This window comes from Panthera pardus, unplaced genomic scaffold, assembly GCF_024362965.1.
Source record: "Panthera pardus isolate Hobbes unplaced genomic scaffold, ASM2436296v1 HiC_scaffold_7, whole genome shotgun sequence".
Lineage (NCBI taxonomy): Eukaryota > Metazoa > Chordata > Mammalia > Carnivora > Felidae > Panthera > Panthera pardus.
Genome location: NW_026527002.1, coordinates 73,634,802 through 73,660,817, shown reverse-complemented (window position 1 = coordinate 73,660,817; position 26,016 = coordinate 73,634,802). Strand labels below are relative to the sequence as shown.

The 26,016-nt window shown below is 53.7% G+C and overlaps 1 protein-coding gene across 1 annotated transcript in view; it reads right to left on the bottom strand.

Annotated features, from left to right (window-relative positions):
• The window catches only part of TG (thyroglobulin), a 242,962-nt gene that overhangs the window by 203,902 nt on the left and 13,044 nt on the right, over window positions 1–26,016 (bottom strand). The window contains exons 6-15 of the mRNA XM_019459811.2: window positions 22,500–22,640; window positions 22,056–22,133; window positions 21,409–21,521; window positions 18,132–18,234; window positions 16,950–17,150; window positions 14,492–14,704; window positions 12,801–12,955; window positions 10,956–11,112; window positions 9,151–9,375; window positions 1,412–1,561 (exon numbers count right to left, since the gene is read on the bottom strand). Coding sequence (XP_019315356.2) covers window positions 1,412–1,561; window positions 9,151–9,375; window positions 10,956–11,112; window positions 12,801–12,955; window positions 14,492–14,704; window positions 16,950–17,150; window positions 18,132–18,234; window positions 21,409–21,521; window positions 22,056–22,133; window positions 22,500–22,640 — 1,536 coding nt within the window. The remainder of the gene's footprint in view (window positions 1–1,411; window positions 1,562–9,150; window positions 9,376–10,955; window positions 11,113–12,800; window positions 12,956–14,491; window positions 14,705–16,949; window positions 17,151–18,131; window positions 18,235–21,408; window positions 21,522–22,055; window positions 22,134–22,499; window positions 22,641–26,016) is intronic.

The window sequence follows — 26,016 nt, the reverse complement described above, 5'->3', positions numbered from 1 at the left end:
AACCTCAGGCTTCTCCTCTGCTCCCTGTCATTTCTGTAGTGCCCCCCGCTCCCATAAACAAGGATCAACACATCGCATCGATCCCTTTGTAAGAAAGCCTTCCTCCAGCACTGTGATAACACTTCAATTCATCTCAAATCCATGGCTGAATCAATGCGTCCAAGCTGAGGGTGATGCCCAGATGTCAGGGACACTCTGCCTTCCTGGTGAAGAGTTTAATGTCTAGGAGCAACGTCAGACTCCTAGTCTATAAAATCCCTCTGGTTGTCTTAGAATTATCACACTATTACCATTTCTCTCCTAAAGAAACTTCCCTGGGGGCACCTGGGGGGCTCAGTCAGTTGAGTGGCCGACCTCGGCTCAAGGTCATGATGTCACGGTTCGTGGGTTCGAGCCCCGCGTCAGGCTCTGTGCTGACGGCTCGGAGCCTGGAGCCCACTTCGGATTCTGTGTCTCTTTCTCTCTGCCCCTCCCTCTGCTTGCAGTCTGCCTCTCCCTCTCTCAAAAATAAATAAAGATTTTTTTTAATTAAAAAAAAAAAAGAAAAGAAACTGCCCTTACCAGGGAAGTTGACTTGGTCTCTTTCAATTAATCATTTTAGAATTCTAAAATCTATTCAGATCTAAAACATTAATGGTTTGCTCTGCGTTGACACAGTTTCAGATGCACAACGAGGCGAGCTGTGCGCCCTTTTGCCAGGAAAAACCCAACAACACCTAGGTGACTATCACGTAGGCTGAGCGAAATCACATGACATATGGGAAGGCCACGCGTACCGACGGTCCTGACAAATTTATAGGGCCAGAAAGGGAATGTGAGCCACATAGTTGTAATGACTGGTAATGACTGTGGGTGGAAAATTTCTTCCATTTCTCAATCTGATAAGCTTGGCTTACAAAAATCAGAAGTTTCAGAAGCAGACAATGCCAAGATCAAAGGCCGGTTATGCCACTTATAGTGGAGGGACTCTGGCTAAATTACTTCTCTGAGCCTTAGCGTTCTTATACGCAAAAGTTGGGCCAATAATATTTACACAGAAGGGGATTTGATAGGATTTAAAACATCTGACCTAGATCCTGGCAGGGTACAGGCATACGGAGGTGGTGCCCCTTTGATCATTATGCTCTGCACCCACTGGGTCTCCACGGCCAGCAATTGTGTCCCCCTCCAAGAGACACTTGGCAACATCTGGAGACATGTTTGGTTGTCGTAACTGGGAGGGGATATGTTACTGGCATCTAGCAAGTAAGGGTCGGTGATGCTGCTAAATAAACATCCTGCCACACAGAACACGGTCCCCAGAATGAATTTTCTGTCCCCAGATTTCAACAGGGCCAAGGTTGAACCACCCTGCTGTGTCCCCATTGCATGGTAGGGACTCTCTTTCAAGCGGGGACCTGGCGACACTTACAGTGAGTGTGGCTGAAAGCTCCAGCAGAAACGGTCGTCCTGCCCCTGGGACATGGGACACAGGCCACGCTCCCTGCCTGTTCTTGGTAGAATCCAACGGGACAGGGAATGCAGATCTCCTCCTGAAAATAACTTCCCTCAGGACACTTGACTGGAAAAGAGAAACAGAGAAATGATGTTAAAGAAAAGATTCTGGGGGCGCCTGGGTGGCTCAGTCGGTTGAGCGTCTGACTTTGGCTCAGGTCATGATCTTGCAATTGACAAGTTTGAGCCCCGCGTCGGGCTCTGTGCCGACAGCTCAGAGCTTGGATCCTGCTTCAGATTCTGTCTCCCTCTCTCTCTGCCCCTCCCCCACTCACACTCTGTCTCTCAAAAATAAAATTAAAATGTTAAAAACCTTTTTAAGAAAACAAAGAAGAGATTCTGGCTTTACAGGTGTCACCTCGGAACACACAGGCCATGTGAAATCCCAGCAGCAGGACAAAAGCTCACTCACTGAACAAGTGCCCAGTGAGAATCGGCAATGTGTCAGACTCTCAGAGTCGAGGGTAAGCTGTGGGAAGGGTAGACGAGGCTCCGGCCCTTCAGGAGCTGACGGGCTAGTAGGATAAGAGGCTGTCCGGCAAGAACTTCAAATGCGGGTAAAGCGAGGCAGAAGAGGAGTGTACGTCAGTGAGGAAGGCCCTCTGAGAGGTGATGCTTGACACCAAACGATGGGGAGCACCCTGGGCAAAGAGCCAAAGAGCATTCAAAGCAGAGATGACAGCAAGTGCAAAAGTCCTGAGGCAGGAGTGAGTTCGGATTAGTCAAGGAACAGAACGAAAACAGCCAGCCAAAGCCAGCTACGAGGCTAGAGCTTAGCAGACAAAGGGAAGACTGGGATGAGACGAGGTTTGGGAACAACTTGAAAGATGAGGGTCCATCACTCAGTTGCCATGGGAACGCTGCCCAACTGGAGGGCATGGTGGGGCGCAGCCTGGGGTGCAAGCTTGGGGGTTAGAAGGATTGGCTCAGGTCCCTCTCCCCGCGATACCTAAATGACTATGGACTTCCCGGAGGCTCCACTTTCTCCTCTGTGAAAGGTATTAATAATACGATCCCGTCGGAATGTAGTGATGATCATAATGCCAGACTCATATACACTCAACAAATGGTCGCTATTTTGTTTTTCATTTTTAATTCCAGTGAGTTCACCTACAGTGTTATATTAGTTGCAGATGTACGATCTGGTGATTCAGCACGTCCCTGCATCACCTGGGGCTCATCATGGCATGTGCACCCCTTGACCCCCATCAACAATCTCCCCCACTGTCCCACCCATCATTATTTTTATACTTGAGGGAGTCCTTCCTTGACATCGGCCAGCCTCAATATCCACGCTGTCCAAACAGGGCAATTTCAACAATTCAGCACCCTCTCATTCGACTCATGCGGCCTCTCCCTGCCGGTTGGTCATCCATGGCGTTGCTCAGATCTGGGACCACGGTGAGGTGAGACACCCAGGGCACAGGATTCACGGAGGCCCTCGCTGTCGGGTTGTGGGGTTTCTGATTTACTCAGAAATACCAAGTATGACCCTGAGAGGGAGGCCTCTGTACATCACGCCCCCTGGAGGCCTCACTGGCCTCGTTCCTCGCCTCCCTGTGCTACCCTGTTAATCTGCAGATTCTCAGTGCTTTCTGCCCCCTCTGATTCTCACATTTCTAATCCTTTCTCATCTGTTCCTCTACTACGATCTGGGCTGAGGAACCAGAAACCCCAACTAGAGAGACGCATATCTCCCAAGAGTTGTTAGGGTCCGGGAGCTCTAGCTTAGGAAAATGCATAAATTTGGCCACACTGATACTGATGGCTCAGAGAAGGGGTGGGGAGAAAAGAGGTTCTTTTTGCTTTCTTTCTCGGTTCTGGGCTGTGTTCCCAAGAGTTTGCCAAATGACTTCCAGAAGAAGCGAGCTGTGACCCAGTGAAGGCGAGAGCCAGAAGCCTGTCTGCTCTTGGGACCCCTTCTCTGGGCCCGGCACTCTGCTGTGGGCTTCATGGCCATAACCACAGCACACCCGTGAGTCGGTGTTTTACCCTCATGTCGCAGATGAGGAAGCTGAGCCTTGGGACATTCATGCATGACTCCCTGGCATGCTTCATGCAAAGGGCTGTGGGGAAGGAAAATCACAGGTCACACCAAGCATGGTGTCACGATCCTCTAAGAAAGGTACCCTCCTCTTTCTAGACTGGAAAAAACTGAAGCTCAAGGTCAAGGTGGGCCGGGCGATAAGGTGAAAGAGGTGGCATTTGAGCCCCATTCCCTAAAAACCAAAGCCTTCTCTCCATCCGCCAGTTCGAGCACCTTCCCTAGACAAAAAAAGTGAGCCGGACGTGGGGGACTTGGAGCCAATGTTGACTCAACCGCCATCTCTTACACACACACGCCCGGCACGTCTGACTAAATCAGAAACTCGGGGCACATCTTGGAAACCGAACGATGTGTCTTCCGGTCTGCCCCTGAGCAATTAACCCCCTCCCCCAGACAGTGGGGTTTCATTACTCGTATGAGTCAGGTCCCTGATCATCTCGAGTATTTTAAGCCGAGGACGCGGACTATTTTTTCAAGCGGTCTCCAAATTCATCACTAAGGAAAAGCAAAGCCTCTTCCACCGGTTCCGGCTGCCGTGCCTCCAAACCCGAGGGGTGGGTGGGGGGCAGAAGGAGAGAGCGGGGACTCACTTTCATTGTCAGCTCAGCCACTTGCAGGCCTCACGACGATGCTCGAGGAACCCGCGTCCTGCTTCTCTCTGCCTGTGCCGTCAAAGCCTTTCCACCCACGGGAACGCCGTGCTCAGGTCAGAGTGAGGCTCGATAGCCTCCCCCCTCCCCCCGCAGGCGTGGGCTCTCCAAGACCCCTCCGTCCACAGCAACAAGTTGGCACCCATCTTTCAATTAACTCCCTCCGCGAAATCGTCAGAAACTCCTTTGGTCTCGGTGCCCTCCTTCATAAGATGAGACAGTTTGGCCTATTGGAATTCGAGGGCTTCACCAAGCTTCCGGGTCAGGCCATCCCTCCAATCACCCTGTCCCCATGGGCCCCCAACCATGACAGCCATGCCTCTGCTGACGAAAAGTATCCGCGAGGAAGTGTAACAGCCCTTCACGCCCTCAGCCCGCTCCGCTCCACCCCGCGCCTGGCCCTGTCACTCTCCGGCCTGGAATTCTCCCCCGGCACCCCCAGCAGGCCACCCCTGGCCGGCCCCAGGCCTCTCCCTCCCTGGCTCCTGCCTATCTCTCTGAGAGCCGCCATATCCCCACACACCCCACTCTCCAGCCATACAGACCACCGGCTCTGTCATCATTCGGCCACAGCTTCGTGACTCCTTGCGCTAATCTCCACTTCTGGAATGCTTTTCCGCACGGTAGCACCCTCAGCACACAGGAACACGCACGCACACACGCACACACATGCACACACAGACGCGTGCACACCCCACTCCTTGCCTGCTCTTCCCTGAGCAGCGATTCCGACGCACCTGGCATCCCAGCGAGCCTTCCCTGACCCGCCCGGACAGGGATGGAGAAGCCTTTGTCACTGACACCTAGCTGGCTTTTCATTTCTCCCTCCCCACCTAGACTGTCAGTTCTTTGAGAGTGGAGTTCTGGCCTTTGCTTCCATGACTACGAAACCTGGGGCTTAACACCTAGGTATGCTTTGAAAGCTTCGATGGATGGATACCATAGATGGGAAGAAGGCGGGAAGAGGAAGGAAACAAGACGTAACATGTTACTTCGGGGGAAAAAAACACCCGTAGAGAAGGAGCTCCGTTCGAAGGACTTGTAGTGAACGAAAGTTAATGTGGTCCAGAATGGAGAACGGAAAACCCGGACAATTTCTCTGAGATTCCCCTTACTGGACCAAACGGGTATGGAAGCCGCCAGCAGGTAATTCTGAAGGGAAGCCACGTGGTTGGCCTTGAGGCAAGAGGGTGGACATAACTGACCCCGTTGAAGCTGCAAACAGAGCCCGGGCCTCCTCTGCAGGATTTGTTCCCGGGGTAAGAGCCGCCAGGCCTGCGTGAGTCACAGGAGGTGGATGTTCCCCACCCCCAGCCCCCACCGGCCCCCAGTCACTGCCCTCCGAGGGGATCATGCAGATTAGCCGCCCCCGGAAACGATACACAGAAACCCTGCTTCGTCTCCCCAGGACAATGCTCTGCTTGTAGCCCCACAGCTGTGTCCCAGATGTGCTTCAGAAGGAGAAAGGGCCAGTTAGAGGAGCTGCAAGGACCCAAGGGCATGATTTCACAAAGAACCCCCTTGTTGAGAAGAGAGCCGTGTGAGGCAGGGGACGAAGATTCGGGAATCGGGAGAGCTGGGTTCAGATCCCAGTGTGGTCAACGAAAAAGGCCATTCGTTGAGAGGCCACCAGGTAGGAAGAGGTGCACTGACCGCATCATGCCAGGCAAACCACAACCCCCGGGAAACAGGTGTTATCATCCCTCTTCTTCAGAGGATGCCTCGTGAGGGTAAGTGATGTCTCAAGAACCCACGCGGGGAAAGTGTCGGAGCAAGGACTCGAACCCAGCTCCCCCTGACGTCAAAGAGCAGTCTCCCAATACTCCTAACTCTTTGCGGCTGGCTGCCTCATCCAGACAATGGGATTGATAATACCTGGCCCTCTAGACCGGAGAAACCCAATGAGGCCCCAGCACGTATTAGAAGTTCAATAACAGATAGATATTATCATCAGCACGGGAGAAAATCCAGGACTCCCAGGGCTGGATTTTCGTGAATTCCATTCCAGACCTTTCTAACTATTTGGAGTAAGGAGGCAGGGCTGCATGGCATGATCGACAATTCTTCTGAGTCACGAAAAGCTACAGCGGCTAAGAAACAGAATGTAGGTTTATCTAGAGTTAGGATTGGCAACCTGTAGCCCGTGGGCCAAATTCAGCTCACCTTTCTGCTTAGCGAATAAAGTTTTATTAGAATACAGCCACGCGGGGTGCCTGGGTGACTCAGTCAGATGAGCGTCCAACTTCGGCTCAGGTCATGATGTCGTGGCTCGTGAGTTCGAACCCCATTATCAGCCTCTGTGCTGACAGCTCAGAGCCCAGAGCCTGCTTCGGATTCTGGGTCTCCCCCTCTCTCTGTCCCTCCCCTGCTTGCACTCTGTCTTGCTCTCTCTCAAAAATAAATAAAAACATTAAAAAAATTTTTTAATAAAAAATAATTAAAAAGGAATACAGCCATGCTTTTCTCCCTACAGTGGATGAGTTAAGTCATCGAGACAAAAGCCACAGGGTCTGCGAAGCCTAAAATACTTGCATTCCGGCCCTTTATGGAAGAAACTGGCCAACTCCTGTCTTGCAGCAAATGTAGCCCAGAAGAACCTGTCATTCAGTCGAATTTCCAGGCCACCCTGTGGTTCCCAGTCTCTCTGAAGCCACCCTGAGTTGTGGCCCCCACTGGTTGACATCCTTCAGACAAGACTGTTGAGCTCTGAACTCAGCTTCCCCTCCTTCCTCCCAGTGGAGCTGGGCTACCCATCCTGTCAGGCAGGAAGTAATAATCTAATAATCAATAGAGTTCCCTAGAAGGAAACTTAGGATCCTATTTCTGGACCAGCGCTTTCTGTTACATGCAGGGAATGGGCCCTGGGAGGGAATGTAAAGGCAGAGCCAGTCACTACAGCCCTGTGACCTGGCCCCTGACCAGCACCTGTCCCATGTCCTGTCCCTCCACCCCTGGCCTCCACGCTCCAGGATGTACACCCAAATGGGGTTCCCAGACCCCCTTCCCAGCACTACCTGGGTGACCATAAAATCAGACTCCTGCCCCTGCTCCTCCATACCCAGCCCTCCCACACACGCGTGCCCTTGGCAGTAGATGCCGGCTTCTTCACGGTCAGTCCAAGAACACAGTGGTGGGTGTTCTGAATGCCTCAGTCACCGTGACCCTGCTTCACCCACCCTGGCAGGGGGCACCTTCCACCCCTGCTCCTACTTCTCATCCTTTCTGTTTGGGCAGCTCTGTGAGGCAGGAAGAGCGGGGGTTCTGGCCCCAGAGGACCTTGGGTTACTCAGGCACAGCCAACTGGTTCCACGAACCCGAGTCCCTCCTTTGAGTCGGCCCTGCCCTGGACCCAAGAGATGCTGTATCCCCTTTCGTCTGAGCCTCAACCCCTTCATCTGTCAAATGGCGGAATGGCCGGTCACTGGGGGCCACTGTGAGCAGTAAATAGCTGTGAAAGTGCCTTGTAAACTACAAAACCCTCTGTAAATATCAGCAGTGAGTGAACCGGGTGCGTTTCTGGCTTCTGTGTTAAGATTTAGCTGCATCTCGGGGCATCTGGGCGGCTCAGTCGGTTGAGCGTCTGACCCTTGATTTCGGCTCAGATCACGATCTCATGGTTTGTGAGATCAAGCCTGCACTGTCACTGCTTGGGATTCTCTCTCTCACGCTCTCTCTCTGCCCCTTCCCTACTCATTCTCTCCTTCCTCGCCCCCCTCTCAAAATAAATAAGTAAATAAAAAAAAAAAAAAAAGAATTAGCTGCAACCTAAATCCAACGTGGACTTTAGAGCTTGGCATGGGCTTCACAAAAGGAAAGGTCATGTAGTTCTTGTGTTGGAACCAGTATAAATAACGGAAAAATAAATAACCGAGAAACATCTCCCCTTGCTTCTTCAGCTCCGCGACAATGCCTCTCTGTCTCGTGCCACGTGGGCGGAAGACTCCTCGTTGCGAGCCCTTGGAAGTAGGAGGCCGAAAAGACAGCCACATCCTGATCCGTGGGCGCCGCAAACACGTTAGGCTACACGGCAGAGGGAAACCGAGGCCACACATGGAATCAAGGTTGCTAACTGGCTGACCCTAATATAGGGAGGGTGCCCTGGATTGCCCAGTTGTGTGTGACCACAGGGTCCCCAGAAGGGACAGATGGGAGTCCAAGGAGGTGTGATTTGAAGCGCGTCCAGAGAGCTACTATGGTACTCTCGCTTTGGGGATGAAGGAAGAAATATGGGCAACGTCACATCTAGAAGCTGGAAAAGTCAAGGTAACAGCTTCCCTCTGGCAGGAAGGCAGCCTTGCTGACTTCTTGGTTTTAGCCCAGGGAGACCCGAAGAGGATTCAAACCGGCGGAACCGTATGGTAATAAATGTGTGCCGTTTCAAGGCACGGAGTTTGCGACGATTTGTCGCGGTAGCGACAGGAAACCCGTGCAGCTCCCGTTCAAGGGATGTGCCGCTGCGTTCTCGAAAAAAAACCACTTCCAAAGCTACTTGGGGTAAAGGCCAGGACGGCAACCCCAGTAAACCTCTGTCAGAAACCACCGCCCCTGGGTGGTAAAGCCCTGGGCTGATCAGTGGCCACTCGGACCCGATGGTGAGTGACACGGTGCCATAACGAGACTAAGAGATGTTGGGGGGTGCACGGGGCGGACGTCAACCTTCTCCACAAAGACAGTGGGGCCCGCACCCCAAAGTCCAAGCGGGTCAAGAATGAAGAAGAAGGGTCACCTCAACATCAGGGGTTCCTTCTGCCATGCCACCCATGCCTCCGGTTTCAGCTACTACCTAACGGTAATGACTCCGTGCCCACGCACGGCGGGTTACCGGGAGACCTGCCGAGTGGCTAAACGGATGATTCTCCGCTCTCTAGGTGCGGAGGGACCGCCTCCAGTGCCCTGGTGGCCTTTTTCATAGCTTCGCGTGTCCAAAAACAGCAGTCCCAGGGCTGGGCAAGGACCTACCACACCCCGGTGGGTCCCCAGGGGCACTGCCGGTGGCCAAGACTTGGTGGAATCCTTCCAGGCACCCAAACCATGTCCTGGGAGAGGTGCCGAAGCCGTCTTCCTGGAGGAAGTAGATGGAGGGGTCTGCTGGGAATGTCTTGGAATCCAGATAAAGCTGGAACTCTCCACTTTGGATCAGATCCGCGAAGCGTCCGATGAGATCCTTGCCGACTAAGGCCTCCTCTGTAAGACACACGATGAGGCAGGAATGTCACATTGTTCTCTGCAAGGCCCGGGGCGGGGGGGGTCAAGGGGCAGAGCCACCCAGAATGTCCACAGGGAAAGGGGATGTAAGCATTGCCGGGTTTCTCATTTTACAGGGGGAGACATCGAGGCCCACAGAAGGGGACAGACGGGCCCAAATTCAGTCAGAAGCACTACTGAGACTTTAACCCAGGTCTCTAGATCCTGCCATTTCTGTGGCGTCAGTATGATCCCCACTGGTACGAGCTATCGTGTCTTCAGTCACGAATTTCAGGCGCACCACGTAGATACACGGCTGTCTTAACCTGTGGCAAGCCACCGTCTCTGAGCCTCGGTCTCCCCATCTGCAAAATGGGGCTGGCAATGCTCCTCTTGCAGTTGGTGACGATTATGAGGGAGGGTGTGTATGATGGGGACGCTCAAAGAGAAGCCGGAGCCTCCGGGAGGCAGTGGTTAGTTAAACGCCAAAGCGGCCTCCCGCTGTTGACCCCTAAGTATTTCCTAGGAAGAAACCAGATGAGCACGACATCTGCAGCTGGGACGGATCCCTGCACGCCATGAACATCCATGCTCCGGCAGGCTCCTGTAAAGCCCACCCAGGGCCCGAAACCACAGTCATCAGCATGGACACCAGGAATAAGCATCTGCTCTCTTGGCAGCTTCAGACATACTTGAATTGCCCAGGGTCTTTCCAGAAGAAGATGAAAAGGGACCCCCAGTCCCCCCCGGTAGCACAGAGGTCAGGCTGCAGCCAGTCCTGACCTTGGGCGTTTGGCCACTGGACCGGATGGTAGGAGAGCAGGGGTGGGGGCTCCCCACTCTCCGGTCGGCGATATGGATTCTGTCTACACTGGCTCCCAGCACCATCACAAAGTCCACTCCTTGGATCCTTTTGCTCTCTCAATCCATCCACACACCTGCCCCACTTTACACAGTATAATAATGGGTTTAAATAGTGTCACTGGTCTGAGATGTTTTAGAATTACAAGTGGACAGAACATAGATTATAAACCAATACAGACTGTCACCCTCCTCCTCTCCCCTGCTTCACCCCTGTCTCCCCGTCGGTGCCCAGAAAATCAAGAGAAGAATTTAAAAGTGTCCACATAAGTATACTCAGGTGATATTATTTAACTGTAGTAAGCCACTAACAGAACATTGTTCATTTTTATGGTTGTTTTTAAATTTTTTTTAACGTTTATTTATTTTTGAGACAGAGAGAGACAGAGCATGAACGGGGGAGGGTCACAGAGAGAGGGAGACACAGAATCCGAAACAGGCTCCAGGCTCTGAGCTGTCAGCACAGAGCCCGACGCGGGGCTCGAACTCACGGACCGCGAGATCGTGACCTGAGCCGAAGTCGGACGCTTCACCGACCGAGCCACCCAGGCGCCCCTTATGTACTTTTTAATCACTGGCGCCTCCAAGGGCCAAGCACATCATTCTCTCACTAGATCCTCGTAGGAAGGCATTACAGGCTCCACTGGCATGTGACAGATGAAGAAACTGAGTCTCAGAGAGGCTGCATGCCATCAAGGCAGAAGCACAGGAAAACATACCGATGTCACGCACATCAGGAAGAGAGGCTGGGGGAACGTCCTGGAGCCGCAATTTCCACGTGACATTCACTCCTAAACGCTCGCCACTCACACATTCCACCTGCACCGTGGAACCATCGCAGACGGGAATGGAAACGGGGCTCCCAAAAGCCTTTGCCTGCATGGAGACAGATGCCTTTAGTTCTAGAACGCGGAGTCGGGAGGCAGCTTCGCTGAGCCCACACCAGGCGCCAGAACGAGGCGGATGCTACTTCCTTCCAACCTCCCGTCAACCCACCCGAGGGGGCAAAAGGCGCCATCAACCCCCTTTGCCTCTGAGAACCATGAGGGTCCAGTCACCTCCGCACAAGTCAAAGTTCATCCCGGTTCACACCGGATTCTTTTTTCCCTGTTGCATTAGTGTATTACTGATTAAAATCCGTCCCGACCACTTTAACTAGCGTTTGGCTTTGTTCGTCTTTGACAATCCTCAGGGCCTACAATCATGCCCAGCCTGTAACAGGCACTGAAACATTTGTTACATGGAAGGAGGAAAGAAGGAAAGAAAGAACTTGGTGCAACGAAAGAGTCTAAACAGACCTGGATTAGCTATCCAACTTGGGCAACTCACGTACCCTCAGTGCGCTTTAGTTAATACACTTAGAGATCAAGGGCCACTAAGGCCCACTGAGCAGGGTGCTGACGTACTTAGAGACAAGAAATGCACAATTTCTAGAATGGTTCCAGGGACACAGTCAGGGCTCAACAATGAATAGCTGTCACTGCCATTGTTGCCAAGTGCATTTCTTTGAATAAAAGGGGGCAAAGTATGTTTCTGTTTGTTTTAGAATCAGACTGTCTGTATCTGTTTTCGTGAAAATGTACGTTCTGCAAAATTCTTAGCATGAGGTGTTAAAACTGCGTTGCTCTCTGAGCTAACCAGCTTGGAGCAGAACGAGTCACTTATTTAATTGAGTGACTTTTATTTATTTATTTTTTAATGTTTATTTACTTCTGAGACAGAGAGAGACAGAGCATGAGCAGGGGAGGAGCAGAGAGAGAGAGAGAGAGACGCAGAATGCAAGGCAGGCTCCAGGCTCCGAGCTGTCAGCACAGAGCCCGACGCGGGGCTCGAACTCACGGACCGTGAGATCGGGACCTGAGCCGAAGTCAGTCGCTCAACCGACTCAGCCACCCAGGCGCCCCTAATTGAGTGACTTTTAAAGACTCCCTCTGTGAATACTTGTGACTTCAAATCACAGAAGCCTTTGCCTATTACACAGCTAGAGACTCTGGTAGGCAGCATCTTCCTTCCAGGGGGAATCCACAATGCCTTCCGGCAGGTTTGGTCAAGACACGTCCGGCACAGTGGTTCAGGGTGTGCATCCTGGCGTTTCAGCCTTCCCGCACCCCGTTCCCGGACTCTTCCTCTGCAGGTGCTGGTAGGACTGCACGGGCGTTCACAGCTCTGTCCCCAGGTCATCTGCCCGGCTCCACCATCCCCAGCTGTGTCACTCTGGACAATTACGTTAACCCTCCAGGCTTCAGCCCCCTCACCCACAAAACGGGAACGGTAACAGGATCCCCGCGAGCATTGCTAGCCCGTGCCAACAGCGCACGGGGCTCGCCACACGTTTGGTTTGTCACCTTTATGCAGAAAGGAGCGCCGGGAATGAGTGCGGATTCCATCCCTGCCGCTACGGAATTAGCCTTGGCCAAAGGTCTCTCTCGGGGTGAACCCCGGTTTGCCTATCGGTAGAATGAGTGGGAGCGGGACCCTAGGTTCCCTTGAGCCCCGAGGCCCCCGGACACGGTGACGCCGAGCCCAGTCCGAGCCCCCGCCCGCGCGGGAGGCCAGGCGCACACCTGGATCTGGCAGAAGCCCCGGGCCACGAGCTCGTCTGATATGAAGACCCGGAAAGCCGTCAGCAAGCCCGCGTAGTCGGCGCTGCACATCTTGCCTGGCGGGAGCCGGAGCAGGACCCGCGCTCGGGTCTGGACGGTCTGCCACAGCTGGGGCCCTGCAGGCAAGCGCCAGAGGTCAGCAGACGCGGACAGCAGACCCGTGAGACTCTCCTCTTTGGTTTTGCCTCTGCAAAAGGAGCCCTTCTTCGTTTAGCTCGGAACGCACAAGCACTCCCAGCTTGCACGGCTCCCTTCCCGGCACGGTGGTTTCTCTCTGAAATTACTGAGCACGCACCCTCCCAGCGAGCTCAGTCTGGCCTCGGCCTCTAAACCAGGCTGCTTGACATTCTGGGGCGTGGGGGGGGGGGGGGCTGGACATTCTTCTTGGGAAGCCTGCCACATTACCTTGCATTCCAGCAGGGCCACCGCATACGATGTTGCCAATTAAGAGGAGACCCCACAGACTGTATGAGAGACGCACTCTAAGGTTGCTCAGTGCACAACCTGCACAGTCGTACACGGTGGCCCTGCACTTAACTGTAAGAGCTCGAGACTCGTGCCCCTCTTCTCCCAAGTGCCTGGCTCTACAGCCAGTCTTGACAAGCCTGGTCTTAATTTTGGCTTAGGCCACTTTGTCACAGCCAGGGGGACAGACCACTTATTTGTCCAAATCATACTGACCTTTTTATGGATAACATTTTCTATCCCAGAAATTTGCCGGAAATACTGCCTTTTGACACTCTGTGAACCCGCCAGAACCTTGTGACCGTCCCAGGATCTGGGTCTTCCTCTCTCTCAGACACCACCCCATTGCCCTGGGCGGACCAATGCCCGGTCCCGGCATCCGCCCCTGTTCTGCCGGGCTGTGAGTAACTGTGGCCAGCCTTAGCCAAGGCAGAGGCAGTCAGAGCTCAATGCTGCCTCACAGCTGTGGGGGTGTAAGAACAGGTTCCGTGGGAGAGCAGGGAAAAGGGGCTCTGCCCATCTTCAAACAGGGCCCAGGCGCACACTGACCAGAACTGGTGCCCCCCCGGAGCAGGGTCCAGCCCCAGATCTGCCAGGCATTAGGTGTGGAGCCCCAGATGGACCCGGGAGTGAGGCCAGTGAGTCAGAGTCCAGACAAACAGCTCTGAGCTTGTCAACACCATCGTAGCCAATAAGGCCATTGGAACACCTACCTCCTGAATACACTTCTGTATCCAAGGCATCCCAGGAAAGCCTGAAATGATGGCAGTTCTCCCAAGGAGCAGATTGTCCCAAAAGAAAGCGTAACCCTAGGAGTCTGTGAAACACATCTACTCCTTCTAAAAGAAAATGCTGGGGCACCTGACTGGCTCAGTCGGTTGAACGTCCGACTTCCGTGATCTCGCAGTTTCTGAGTTTGAGCCCCGCATCGGGCTCTCCGCTGTCCTGTCAGCGCAGATCCTCTGTCCCCGTTTCTGCCCCTCTCCCACTTGCGTCCTCCCAAAAATAAATGAGTGTTTTTTAATTTAAAAAAGAAGAAAGAAAGAAAACACTTTATTGGGCCCCCTCTCCTGTTCCTGATGCCGCCTGCCTCACCGTGGAAATGCTACCCTCGGGCGGGGAGAATGCAGGTAGGTGCTCAGCCCTGAGCCCCAAGGGGGAAAGCAGGGTGCGGGGCAGACACTCACGCTGGCAGGCGTGGGGCTGGGGCGGCTGTGACACCCAGCGTCCCTCCTCGAGGCCACATAGCAGGGGCCCTGGTGGGAACGCGCTCCAGTAGCCCCGGAGGCATCGCAGCTGGCACCGCTGGATGGCGGATCCCCCGGGGCCCGCGGCGCGCTCACACAGGATCGCTCCCCCAGCCACATCCGACGTGTTGAACGGTAGCGGGCACTGGGGGCCTAGAAGGAAAGAGGGCCGCTGTGGGTGCCACTCGCACAAGGGGGGCCTGACGTCTCGCCTTTCGCCCTTTCCCAGCCTTGACCTCCCTGGGCCCCCTCCCTCCCCGCCCTCCTCTCAGGTGAGCCCATCCTCCTGCTTTAACAGACTCCTGAGCGCTCCCTCTCCCACATCTTCGTGTCCAGCTTGGGTCCCCGCAGCTCCTTCCCATCTGGACATCCAGTTGCCAGCGGGCCTCTCCACCCCAGAGCCAGCACACCCGACCTCCTCGCCTGCGGCCGCGTCTCCCCCAGCTTCGGTGTCCCGAGCTCCACCCATGACGAACCCCAGTTGTCCCAAGCCACACATGTGGCAGCACCTCAGATGGTCCCGTCCCCTCTGCCACAGACCAGCGAGGGCTACAGATCACCTGTCCCGACTTTTCATCTCCATGCACTTCCTTCCTTTAGGGTCAGCCACCGGTTCCCAAACTGCTACCTACGGAAGCTTCTGCACCAGGCTCCCCGCCTCCGGGATCAGACAACCCATCCAGTCCCTGCTGTCAGCACAGAAGCTGCAGCGAAGCTGGACAGGGCTCTCAACTGCCCTGAGGGCCACTGACCCACCATTCCCTCTCCTCTCCTCTCCTCCCTTCCCCCCTCCTCTCATCTCTTCTCCTCCTGCCGCTCTACCTTCGCGGGTCTCCCCTTCCCTGATCGTCCCATGCCCTTCCCTCTGCCTGCCCAGCTGCCTAGAATATTCCTTTTAAGTTCAAGCCTCCATCATCAAGTCAACATCTCCTGCCTTCTACACCTTCCGCGGTTCCCCAGGGTGAACTTAGCAAGCTCTCAGGCCTCCTGCTGTGGACCTCCATGCTGTCAGTCATTCGAGACTCATCATGTGCACGCTGGTCTCCCCACTGCACGGAGCCAGGGAGGAAAGAGGGCGCCCCTCCCTGTTCACCCAGAACACAAGCTCCAGGAATGTACGTTAAATAAGTGGCTGAACGAGTAAACGAAAGAACAGACACACTCAGTGGGATCATTGAGCGCCCTATAGCGAGTTAATTAACCTCTCTGTGACTCCATTTTCTCACCCATAAAATGGTGGGGACAGCGATATTGCCTACCTCCTAAGGATGGTGTGAATCAAGATGGGTTAAGGGACAGAAAGAGCTTAGAGGAGTTACTGGCACATGACAGACGAATAGTCATCAATGTGAGTCCTGATGATGAGGATGACAATGATTGTTATCAACAAGAACACATCATCGCCTGCACTGGGAATTTCAGGATGTGAATTAGCCCTTTCAGAGCAAGGAAACAGCTCTTGGGGTATTACAAGGGTAAGCTTCCTACACCCGTGATGTCTGGTATCTACCACGAATTGTAGAGCCTGGGAAACTCTGTCATGATTGACACTTAATTTACCTTCCTCAAAACAAGCCTATGAAGTCGGCAGCCGTGGCATTTTCATCCTCCTTTTATAGATGAAGAAATGGAAGTCTAGAGACACAGGGCCAGGACTTGGGCACAGGTTCTTTGAAACTAACCGCTACCCTAGCAGGCAAGGGCCACACTTCCCCTTAGCCTGGTGCTGTTTATTTTTTCAAATATTTTTTTAATGTTTATTTATTTTGAGAGAGAGAGACAGATAGAGCACGAGACCAGGGGAGGGGCAGAGAGAGAGGGAGACGCAGAATCCAAAGCAGGCTCCAGGCTCCGAGCTGTCAGCACAGAGCCCGACATGGGGCTGAAACTCACGGACCGTGAGATCATGACCTGAGCCGAAGGAGGACGCTTAACCGACTGAGCCACCCAGGCGCCCCGGGTTTTTTTGTAATGTTTATTTATTTTTGAGAGAGAGAGACAGAGCGTGAGCAGGGGAGGGGCAGAGAGAGAGAGGGAGACACAGGATCCAAAGCAGGCTCCAGGCTCCGAGCTGCCAGCACAGAGCCTGACGTGGGGCTCGAACCCACAGACCGTGAGATCACGACCTGAGCCCAAGACGGACGCTTGACCGACGGAGCCACCCCGGCGCCCCAGCCTGGTGCTGTTTAGAGAGGGGGATACACCCATCCACTCGTAGGCACGAGTGTTGGCGTCATGGGAATCAGCTGAAACCACATCCCTCCAGCCCTTCCCCGTCTCCCCCTCCCACCTGCCTTGTCCCGGTGCCTCGAGAGTCCTCCCCAGCCTGGGTAAGGGAAGAGATGAGTGGCATACCCACCCAGCAGCCCAGGGGAGCCCCTCGGGGGTCACTGCTTACTTTCGCAGGCTGGCTGGCGCCCGGCCTCGCGGGTCCCGGGCACCTCCTCTCCGGTGGCAAGGACACACCAGCAGCTGCCCTGGGCCGGGTCGCAGCGCACGGGGGAAGATCGTCCGTCCTCTGCGCTGCAGGCTGGGGTAGAGCCCGAGCTGGCTCTCCTGGGGAGGACTCCACTCGGGAGCACGTCACAGAGTCTCGGGCCTGGACACAAAGACAAGCCAAATGGGCCCGTGGCCCACAGAGGTGCCTCTACCCACCGCCACCTGTCACACCCACCTGCAGGGCCCTCCAGAGTCTGGGGTGCTGGACTAGGACAGGCCAAAGACGGCACCCCGCCCAAATCCAGACTCCCCTACAAGTGCGCGCACACACACACACACACACACACACACACACGCACACACTCTCTCTGCCCTCCAGGAACTTCGTGTCTTTAAGGAGATTTAGGGAGGGAGGGAGGGAGGGATTGTGGCTGAGAGTGATGGGGGGACCACAGGCCATGCGCAGGGCAGTTTGGGAACGCGCAGAAAGGCACGGCGCTCAGCTCTGGAAGGGAGGCCACGAAGGCGTCCTGGAGGGACTGACACGTGATCCGTGTAGGAAGCGGGGGTGGGGAGGGGACTGAAGCAGAACACACGCGAAGGGCCAGAGGGAAGCCAGCGTCCGCCTTCTTGAAAAGTCTGGCTGTAGTTTACAACACCGGGGTCCTGAGCGCGAGAGATGACGAGACAAGAAAAGCAAAGAGAGGAGCGGGAGCCCGACACGCAGGGGCCGATGGGCCACGGGGAGGAGCCTGGGCCCCGAGGACCCTGGAGGAGGCAGAGCACATTGATTGGCACTCGGGGGACACCCTGGTGACTTCGGCGTGGAACCCAGGCTGCGGGGCTGAGGCGGGGTGGGGGGTGGCGAGGGGCGAGGCAGGGGCTGGTTGTGGCCTCAGCGCCACTTTGATGGGGACCAGGGCCGGTTTGCACGTCTTGGTTACAAAGCACAGCCCATTCCCTGCCACGCGTGTCTTCCTCAATAACCCACGGAGGCGAGGGCCTACTGCCCCTATTTTACAGATGGGAAAACTGAGGCCCAGGGAGGCCAGAGGCTCCCACAGCTCTGGAAGCAGCAGAGCGGGGAGCTGGAGCCAGCGCTCCTGGCGGGGTTGGGGCAGGGGGAGGGGCAGCTACTCACACGGGGCGCTGCTGTTGGTGGCCAGAGGCAGGCCCGCTCCTGAGGCTGGGTCCACACACCAGGCGCCGGCCTCCGACTCCTGCAGCCTGGCAAACTCTCCTGTCTGAGACAAAGCCGAGCTCATGTCTTCACCCCAGGGAAGACGCTTTTGCAGCCCACGGGTCGGTGGGCAGATGTCCAGAATGTCCCTTGCCGAAACCACCGGGGACGGTTTCGCCAAACAGAGAGAGGCGAGGCGGAGAAGACGCTATCCTGGTCCAGACCCTTTTCATCCGCTCCTTAATTGATGGCTACCACAACCCCATGAGGCCAGGCCCACAGCGTTCTCATTTTCGGGTGGGGGAAACTGAGGCTCAGAGAGGGGAGGTGACAGAGCAACGTCCCATAGGGAGAGAATGGTGGGGCCGGGCTGGGTCTAAACCCATCCGGCCCCAAAGCCCAGCCACTGTCCTGAACCAAGCTCCCCCCAGTTCCAGAAATGATTTTCAGCACGCATCCCTAGAAGGAAGGGAACCTTTGGCACCTGTAACAGACCATGAGGGGATCAGTAGAAGGCAGCTACCCAGACCTTTCTGGCCAGGCCCGTCTCTCCCAGACTGTCCTGGGACCACCTGGGGAACACAGAGCAAGGCCAGTGGGGCCTCAGTTTCCCCGCTAAAAAAAAAAGAGGCAGGACTAGACTGATGTTTACACACACTCCTTCTAGGAACTCTTGGTGGTAGAAAGTGTTACATCTCCTGCATCTGTAATGGAAAACCCTAAGAGGAAGCAGGGGTGCTGGAGAAAACCAGCGGCCCCAAGCTACCTGTCAGTTTCCCTGAGCTTCTGTTGGCTGCTTTTCACATCATACTCTGCTGTGCCTTGTTCACAGGCAAGAAATGACAGTAATAACACTCGACATTCACAGGGAACATGACCACAAGGGCCACTCTGTGCAAATCACCCCCACTCCCAGGGTGTCACTGCGTCCCTAGGAGGCAGGGACCCTGCTGTCCCCATTCTACCCAGAGAGGCCCAGAGAAATCAGATGATACGCCCCTGGTTACATGGCTTATAATCCAAACAGGTAAGATTCGAAGCCAAGTGAAAGGTTTGAGAAAATGTTATGGGACAAAGGCTTCAAATTGAGAACTTTCTAGCGAGACGGGAAACCATCAAAACCCTAGAGAAGAAAGCAGGAAAAAACCTCTCTGACCTCAGCCGCAGAAATTTCTTACTTGACACATCTCCAAAGGCAAAGGAATTAAAAGCAAAAATGAACTATTGGGACCTCATGAAGATAAAAAGCTTCTGCACTGCAAAGGAAACAATCAACAAAACTAAAAGGCAACCGACGGAATGGGAAAAGATATTTGCAAATGACATATCGGACAAAGGGCTAGTATCCAAAATCTATGAAGAACTCACCAAACTCCACACCCGAAAAACAAATATCCAGTGAAGAAATGGGCAGAAAACATGAATAGACACTTCTCTAAAGAAGACATCCAGATGGCCAATAGGCACATGAAAAGATGCTCAACGTCGCTCCTCATCAGGGAAATACAAATCAAAACCACACTCAGATATCACCTCATGCCAGTCAGAGTGGCCAAAATGAACAAATTAGGAGAGTATAGATGCTGGAAAGGATGTGGAGAAACGGGAACCCTCTTGCACTGTTGGTGGGAATGCAAACTGGTGCAGCCGCTCTGGAAAACAGTGTGGAGGTTCCTCAAAAAATTAAAAATGGACCTACCCTATGACCCAGCAGTAGCACTGCTAGGAATTTACCTAAGGGATACAGGAGTACTGATGCATAGGGGCACTTGTACCCCAATGTTTATAGCAGCACTTTCAACAGCAGCCAAATTATGGAAAGAGCCTAAATGTCCACCAACTGATGGATGGATAAAGAAACTGTGGTTTATATACACAATGGAGTACTACGTGGCAATGAGAAAGAACGAAATATGGCCTTTTGTAGCAACATGGATGGAACTGGAGAGTGTGATGCTAAGTGAAATAAGTCTTACAGAGAAAGTGAAATAAGTCATACATATGTTTTCACTCTTATGTGGATCCTGAGAAACTTAACAGAAGACCATGGGGGAGGGGAAGGAAAAAAAAAGAGAGGGAGGGAGCCAAAACATAGAGACTCTCAAAAACTGAGAATAAACTGATGGTTGATGGGAGTGGGAGGGAGGGGAGGGTGGGTGATGGATACTGAGGAGGGCACCTGTTGGGATGAGCCCGGGGTGTTGTATGGAAACCAATTTAACAATAAATTTCATATGAAATTAATTAACTAATTAATTAAATTAAATAAATAAAATGCGTGGCATTAATAAAAAAATTGAGAACATTCTAGTCGTTAACTTAACCTTTCCCAGGGACTTGGGTCAAAGGCACAGCTACCCAGTTTGGGCTGTGGAAGGCTTGGGTCCTGTTCCCTAGCACCTGGGGCCTCCACAGGAGGCAGGCCGGGAGACCACCTGATCACAGCCTGCTCAGAATCACTTTTCCCTCTGTCAGAAACTGTGGTCTCCACCTCACCCTCTGTGCCAACAGAGGCCGGTACCCAGGACAATGGAACAGACTTCTATTCCAGCAATCAGGGGTTGTTAGCCAAGATAAAAGGCTAAAGAGGCCAATTTCTCTACAAAAATCAGTAATAACTGGGGTCCATAGTCACAGTTCCAAACAGCAACAATAATAAAGAATAATAATAAGGAAACTTTTGCTCAGTGATTTGTAGTCATCTCGCTTTCAGAAACTTCTAGGGGCCGAGCAGAGATTGCCATCACTCGGCATGTAAGTGGTTAAGACTCCAGCAAGAATCCTTCCTTTGGGGGCTTTTTACATCAGTTCTGCAGCCATCCAGCAACGTAAAGCAGGTAACATTCTAATGCCTCCCATTTATATGAAGAAACAGATATACTGGCCATACAATGTGGCCAGGATGACTTTAGGGTAAGTATGTCACCTACTTATAGACATGCAGATTATTCTGCAAAGAAATGGAAAATATTTCCTTGGGACCTCCGAACAATCCTAGCACTAGCACTAGGCAGGATAAAAGCGTGGCCCAATCTTAGGATAAAATAAAGCAAACTGGAGCACAGAGAAGGTAAGCAAATTGCCCAAGGTCACACAGCCAGGGTCTGTCAGGGTAAAGAACGACCTAGGAGTTTTTAAGTAAAACAAGTGTACTGAGAACTAGAAAAATCATCCCCAGTGTACATGAGAAAGCTCTGGCTGCCCTCCTCAAACCATCCCTGTGCCCTCAGAGCCTTACCTCTAGGCAGGTTGGGATGAACAGGTCTTTTGGAGATGGGTTTCCCTGGGACCCAGCCTGTTTCCAACTGGAAAGCAGCCCACTGGTTCGAGATGCCTCACAGGCGGTGGGGCCTGAGGAAGAGGAGGGGAGTTCTTAACAGACTGGCCGTGGGAGAGCGGGGAGCCCAGATGGGCCTGGGGGGTGGGGGTCAGAAGCTTGAGTCAGGGTAGAAGGAGGTGTCCTGCACAGACAGAGGGAGCCTCAGAGGAGGATCAGGCCACGGTTCAGGGACAGAGACCCACATGCGGAGAGGTCGGTCCATAGGGCAAGTGTGAGACAGTTGTCAAAACTGCAAGAGTGAATGAAAATGCCCGGGAGCAGGTGGGAGGAAGGGGACCCCGGGCTCTTTCACCGTCACTGGGGACTCTCTGCACCTAGGAAGCTAGGTGCACAGAACACGAAGGACCAAGATCATGAGAGTCGCCCAGGCTTGGGAATGCGGGAAAGCATGGCCTGGCTGCCTTCGGGGGCTGGTCTGTGGGTGCTTGGGGGCTGACCCACGAGCATCCTCAAGGTGGGGTGACAACGGGCTGGACCAGCCTAGAAAAAACATGACAGCGACTATACACAGGGTCAGGCGGGACAGTTCCTCGGGCTTCACTTACACTGGGGGATCTGGGAGGAGCGGGCAGTCAGCGAGGCAGGGACGTACTCTCCCCTCCTGTCCACACACCAGCAGTACCCTGGGAAAGAGCCGCGGGTCAGAGGTTCAGGAAGTGCGCTGGGGGACTCGCCCCCAGGGGTCTCGCGCAAAACTCTCCTTCTGTGCACTCACAGCAGGGCCAGCAGGTTCCCATCTGTCCCCCCTGCCCACCATGTGCACAATCACACACCCCAATCCCCCCAGCAACCACACACTTGACCTTCAGGCTGGCAGGTCACAACTTCCATCGTACAAATGGCACAAACCAAAGTCCAGAGAAACTAAGGGATTTGTCACCAGCTGCCAGAGGGGCCCAGAGTCCAGCTCACTGTCCCCAGTGCAAAACCCTTTCCTCTAAATGAAAAGGAGGGTGTCACTCCACCCCTCACGGTGTCCATCCGCTCACCAGTCCTGGCGTGGCATTGCACAGGCTCCCAACGTCCCCACGCGTCGCACTGGGGCACGTAAGGGCCGGGCCGCAGAAGGGCGGATGCTCGCGTGGAATCATCTCCCCGGAGAAAGGCGCGTCTTTGATAGAAGTCAAGGGCTGGAGTCAGGAGAGAGGGGAGCAGAAACGTGAGCCGGCAGGCTGGAAAAGCCTCAGCAGTGTGGGCTCAGCCGCTGACAAGCCCCACGCACATTCTTGCTCCAACGTGAGGAGGCCTTCTTACTGATGTGACAAACAGTGCCTCCCAAAATAGGACAGAGGTCCCTTAAACAGTGGAGAGGCACTCATCAGGCTGCCCTTCAAAAATAAAAATGTAGGGGTGCCTGGGGTGGCCCAGTTGGTTAAGCATCTGACTCTTGATTTCGGCTCGGGTCATGATCTCAGCGTTCGTGAGATCGAGCCCCAAGGTGGGCTCCACATGCTGGGGGAGGAGCTTACTTAAGAGCATGCGTTCTCTCTCTCTCTCTCTCTCTCTCTCTCTCAGATAGATAGATAGATAGATAGAAAGATAGATACATAGAAAGATAGAAAGATAGATAGATAGATAGATAGATAGATAGATAGATAGAAAGAAAGAAAGATAGATAGATAGATAGATAGATAGATAGATAGATAGATAGATAGATAGATGTAGGCTGCAGTCTGAAGGAATCGCTGCTGGCCTCTTTCAAGTCACTTTCATATGAGGCCGTTTAGGTCGGTGAGACGTCCTCTGGCCCATGAAAGGGGAGACCCATAGACAGCACTTATTCAACATGTCCTACAATCGCAGGCACAATCCGAATATAGGTTTTAGCTGATGAATCCTCATGGCAACCCTCTACGAGAGGTCACATCACCCCATCTGATGGGGACAGAACAGGTGGATCACGTAGCTTACCCCAGCCCCACGGCCGGGAAGTGGACGGAGTGACTCTGAACACGAGAGGTCAGGGGGTGACACCCACCACGCTCTCACAATTCAGTGCTCCGGCCCCTCGAAGGCTTTGTTCCCCACAAAATCGGGTCCGGTCTTCACAACAGCCCAGGTCGTCTGCACTGTCACCCCAGGGTGCGGGACGGGCTCGGTGGGGCAGGCGAAATGACTCGCCGACGGTCACCCTGCCATCAGACTGTGCCCGTCCTCCGTGCTCGGCGTCCCCTGCCCTGCCTGGCTGTCCCTCACCGCACTCTCCACTACTGACATACTAGACATTGTATGTGTTTGCTTTGTCCCCTCCATGCCAGCGCTTAAGCCCTTTAGTGCAAAGATTTGTGCTCATTTTGTGTGCAGAGCTGTGTCTGCCTCATAGAAAGCACTCGAGAAATATTTGTTGAAGCTCAGGAAACAACAGATGTTGGCGAGGATGCGGAGAAAGGGGACCTCTTTTGCACTGGTGGTGGGAATGCAAACTGGTGCAGCCGCTCTGGAGAAGAGTATGGAGGTTCCCCCAAAAATTAAAAATAGAACTACCCTACCCACCCAGCAATTGCACTACCAGGAATTTATCCCAAGGATACAACAATGCTGAGTCAAAGGGGCACAAGCACCCCAATGTTTATAGCAGCACTATCGACAGCAGCCAGACTATGGAAAGAGTCCAAATATCCCCCGACTGATGAATGGATAAAGATGGGTTTATATATACAGTGGAATATTACTCAGCCATCAAAAAGAATGAAATCTTGCCATTTGCAACAACGTGGATGGAACCAGAGTGTATCATGCTAAGCGAAATCAGTCAGTCAGAGAAAGACAGATATCACAGGATTTCACTCATATGTGGAATTTAAGAAACAAAACAGATGAACATAGGGGAAGGGAAGGAAACCTAAGATAAAAAGCCAGACGGAGGCAAACCACAAGAGACTCTTAAATGCAGAGAACAAACTGAGGGCTGATAGAGGTGGGGGCGGGTGGGGTAAATGGGCGACAGACATTAAGGAGGGCACTTTCTGGGATGAGCACTGAGTGTCATATGTAAGAGAGGAATCACCTGGGTTCTACTCCTGAAGCCATTATTACACTGTACGTAAACTAACTTGAATTTAAGTTTTTTTTTTAAAAAAAAAAGAAAGAAATATTTGTCGAGTGGAAAAGAAGAAATGCAGGCATGGGAGGGGTGGGAGGGCGGGCGGGGGGTGAGACGGTCGCTAGCGGGCCTGGGTCTCCCAGCACTCCCTCCTCAGTGCGATTTGCCCCCCAGCGCCATTTCCCTCCTGAGCAGCCAGGAACTGTCCCCTGGACCCCTTCTCAGGTCTGACCCCCTCCACCTCCTCTCCCTTCCTGCTGGCGCTCAGGGTGGGCTTGTGGGGTGCGGGGTTGTGGGTGACACAGGGTCACATCACCCAACTTGCTCCTCTCAGAGACGGGCTCACGGCTCCCCAGGGGGGACCCCAGCAGCCCACGGTCAGATCCCCTCAGGAGACCAGGACCCCAGAAAGCGGCCTGGTGCACAGGATGGGGCTCGGGAGCCAATGAGCCTCTGCCTGAATCCTGGCACAGCCCCTCTTGGTTATCGTGAGTGATCTTCGGGGTCATGAATGAGCTCCCCAACCTCTTTGAGCCTCAGTTTCCCCATTGATGAATTGGCTCTAACACCCCACAGAGTAAGTGTGACATTTAGATCACGAGAACTTGAGCACCGAGCTCATGCCAAGAGCAGCTGGGTAAAAATGACTCCCGCGTCTCTCCCTCACCCTCCTTGGACCCGAGGACACGACTGCCGTGTCCTGTTGGCCCAAGACACTCCATGACCCTTCATCTCTGTCTGTCCTGGGCTTTCAATCCCCAGACTCTCCAGGACAGGAGGGCTACACACGAAGAGCTTCCTCGCCTGTGCAAGAGTAGAGACACCTCTTCTCATCTCGAGGGATTCGAGAAAAAAGTGCACCCTTGCTCCTTCCCTACAGACCCTTCCTCTTTTCACTACCGCCTCAGACATGCAAAATCAGAGCGTGTTGCTGCGGGGGTGGGGGGAGGGGTGGGGGGGTGGTGACTTCCTTAACTTGACTTCTGAAGTCAAGTTCAGCCAGCTCACCATTCAATAACGAAATTTCTATGGCGCCAATGACTTTTTCTCCCCTTCTCTAACCAGGGGCCACAACTGCAGGAACATCAACCCCACGTATCCATCTGATTACATCAAGTCTGTCCAGGGACAAAATTGAAAAACAAAAACCCGGTTTCTTGCCAAAAGCAGAAATCCCCAAGTCCCCGAGGAACAGAGACAAGAAGTGTCTGGGCATGGGGGAGGGGAGGAGACGGAGGAGAAAGAAAGAGGTGATGGAAGAAGCAAGAAGGACTGTTTAGCAACATTTAGCAGGCTCCCGCGGTCTGTCAGGCACTGTGCCCAGACAGGGGGCATAACGATGAGTGAGACACGGTGCCTCATCTTCCAGAAGAGACAACTGGCGTGGAAGAGGGGCAGGAACCAAAGATGGCACTTGGGCGAGTCCCACTGGGGTGCAGAGAACAAAAACACCTGAGCCCCCG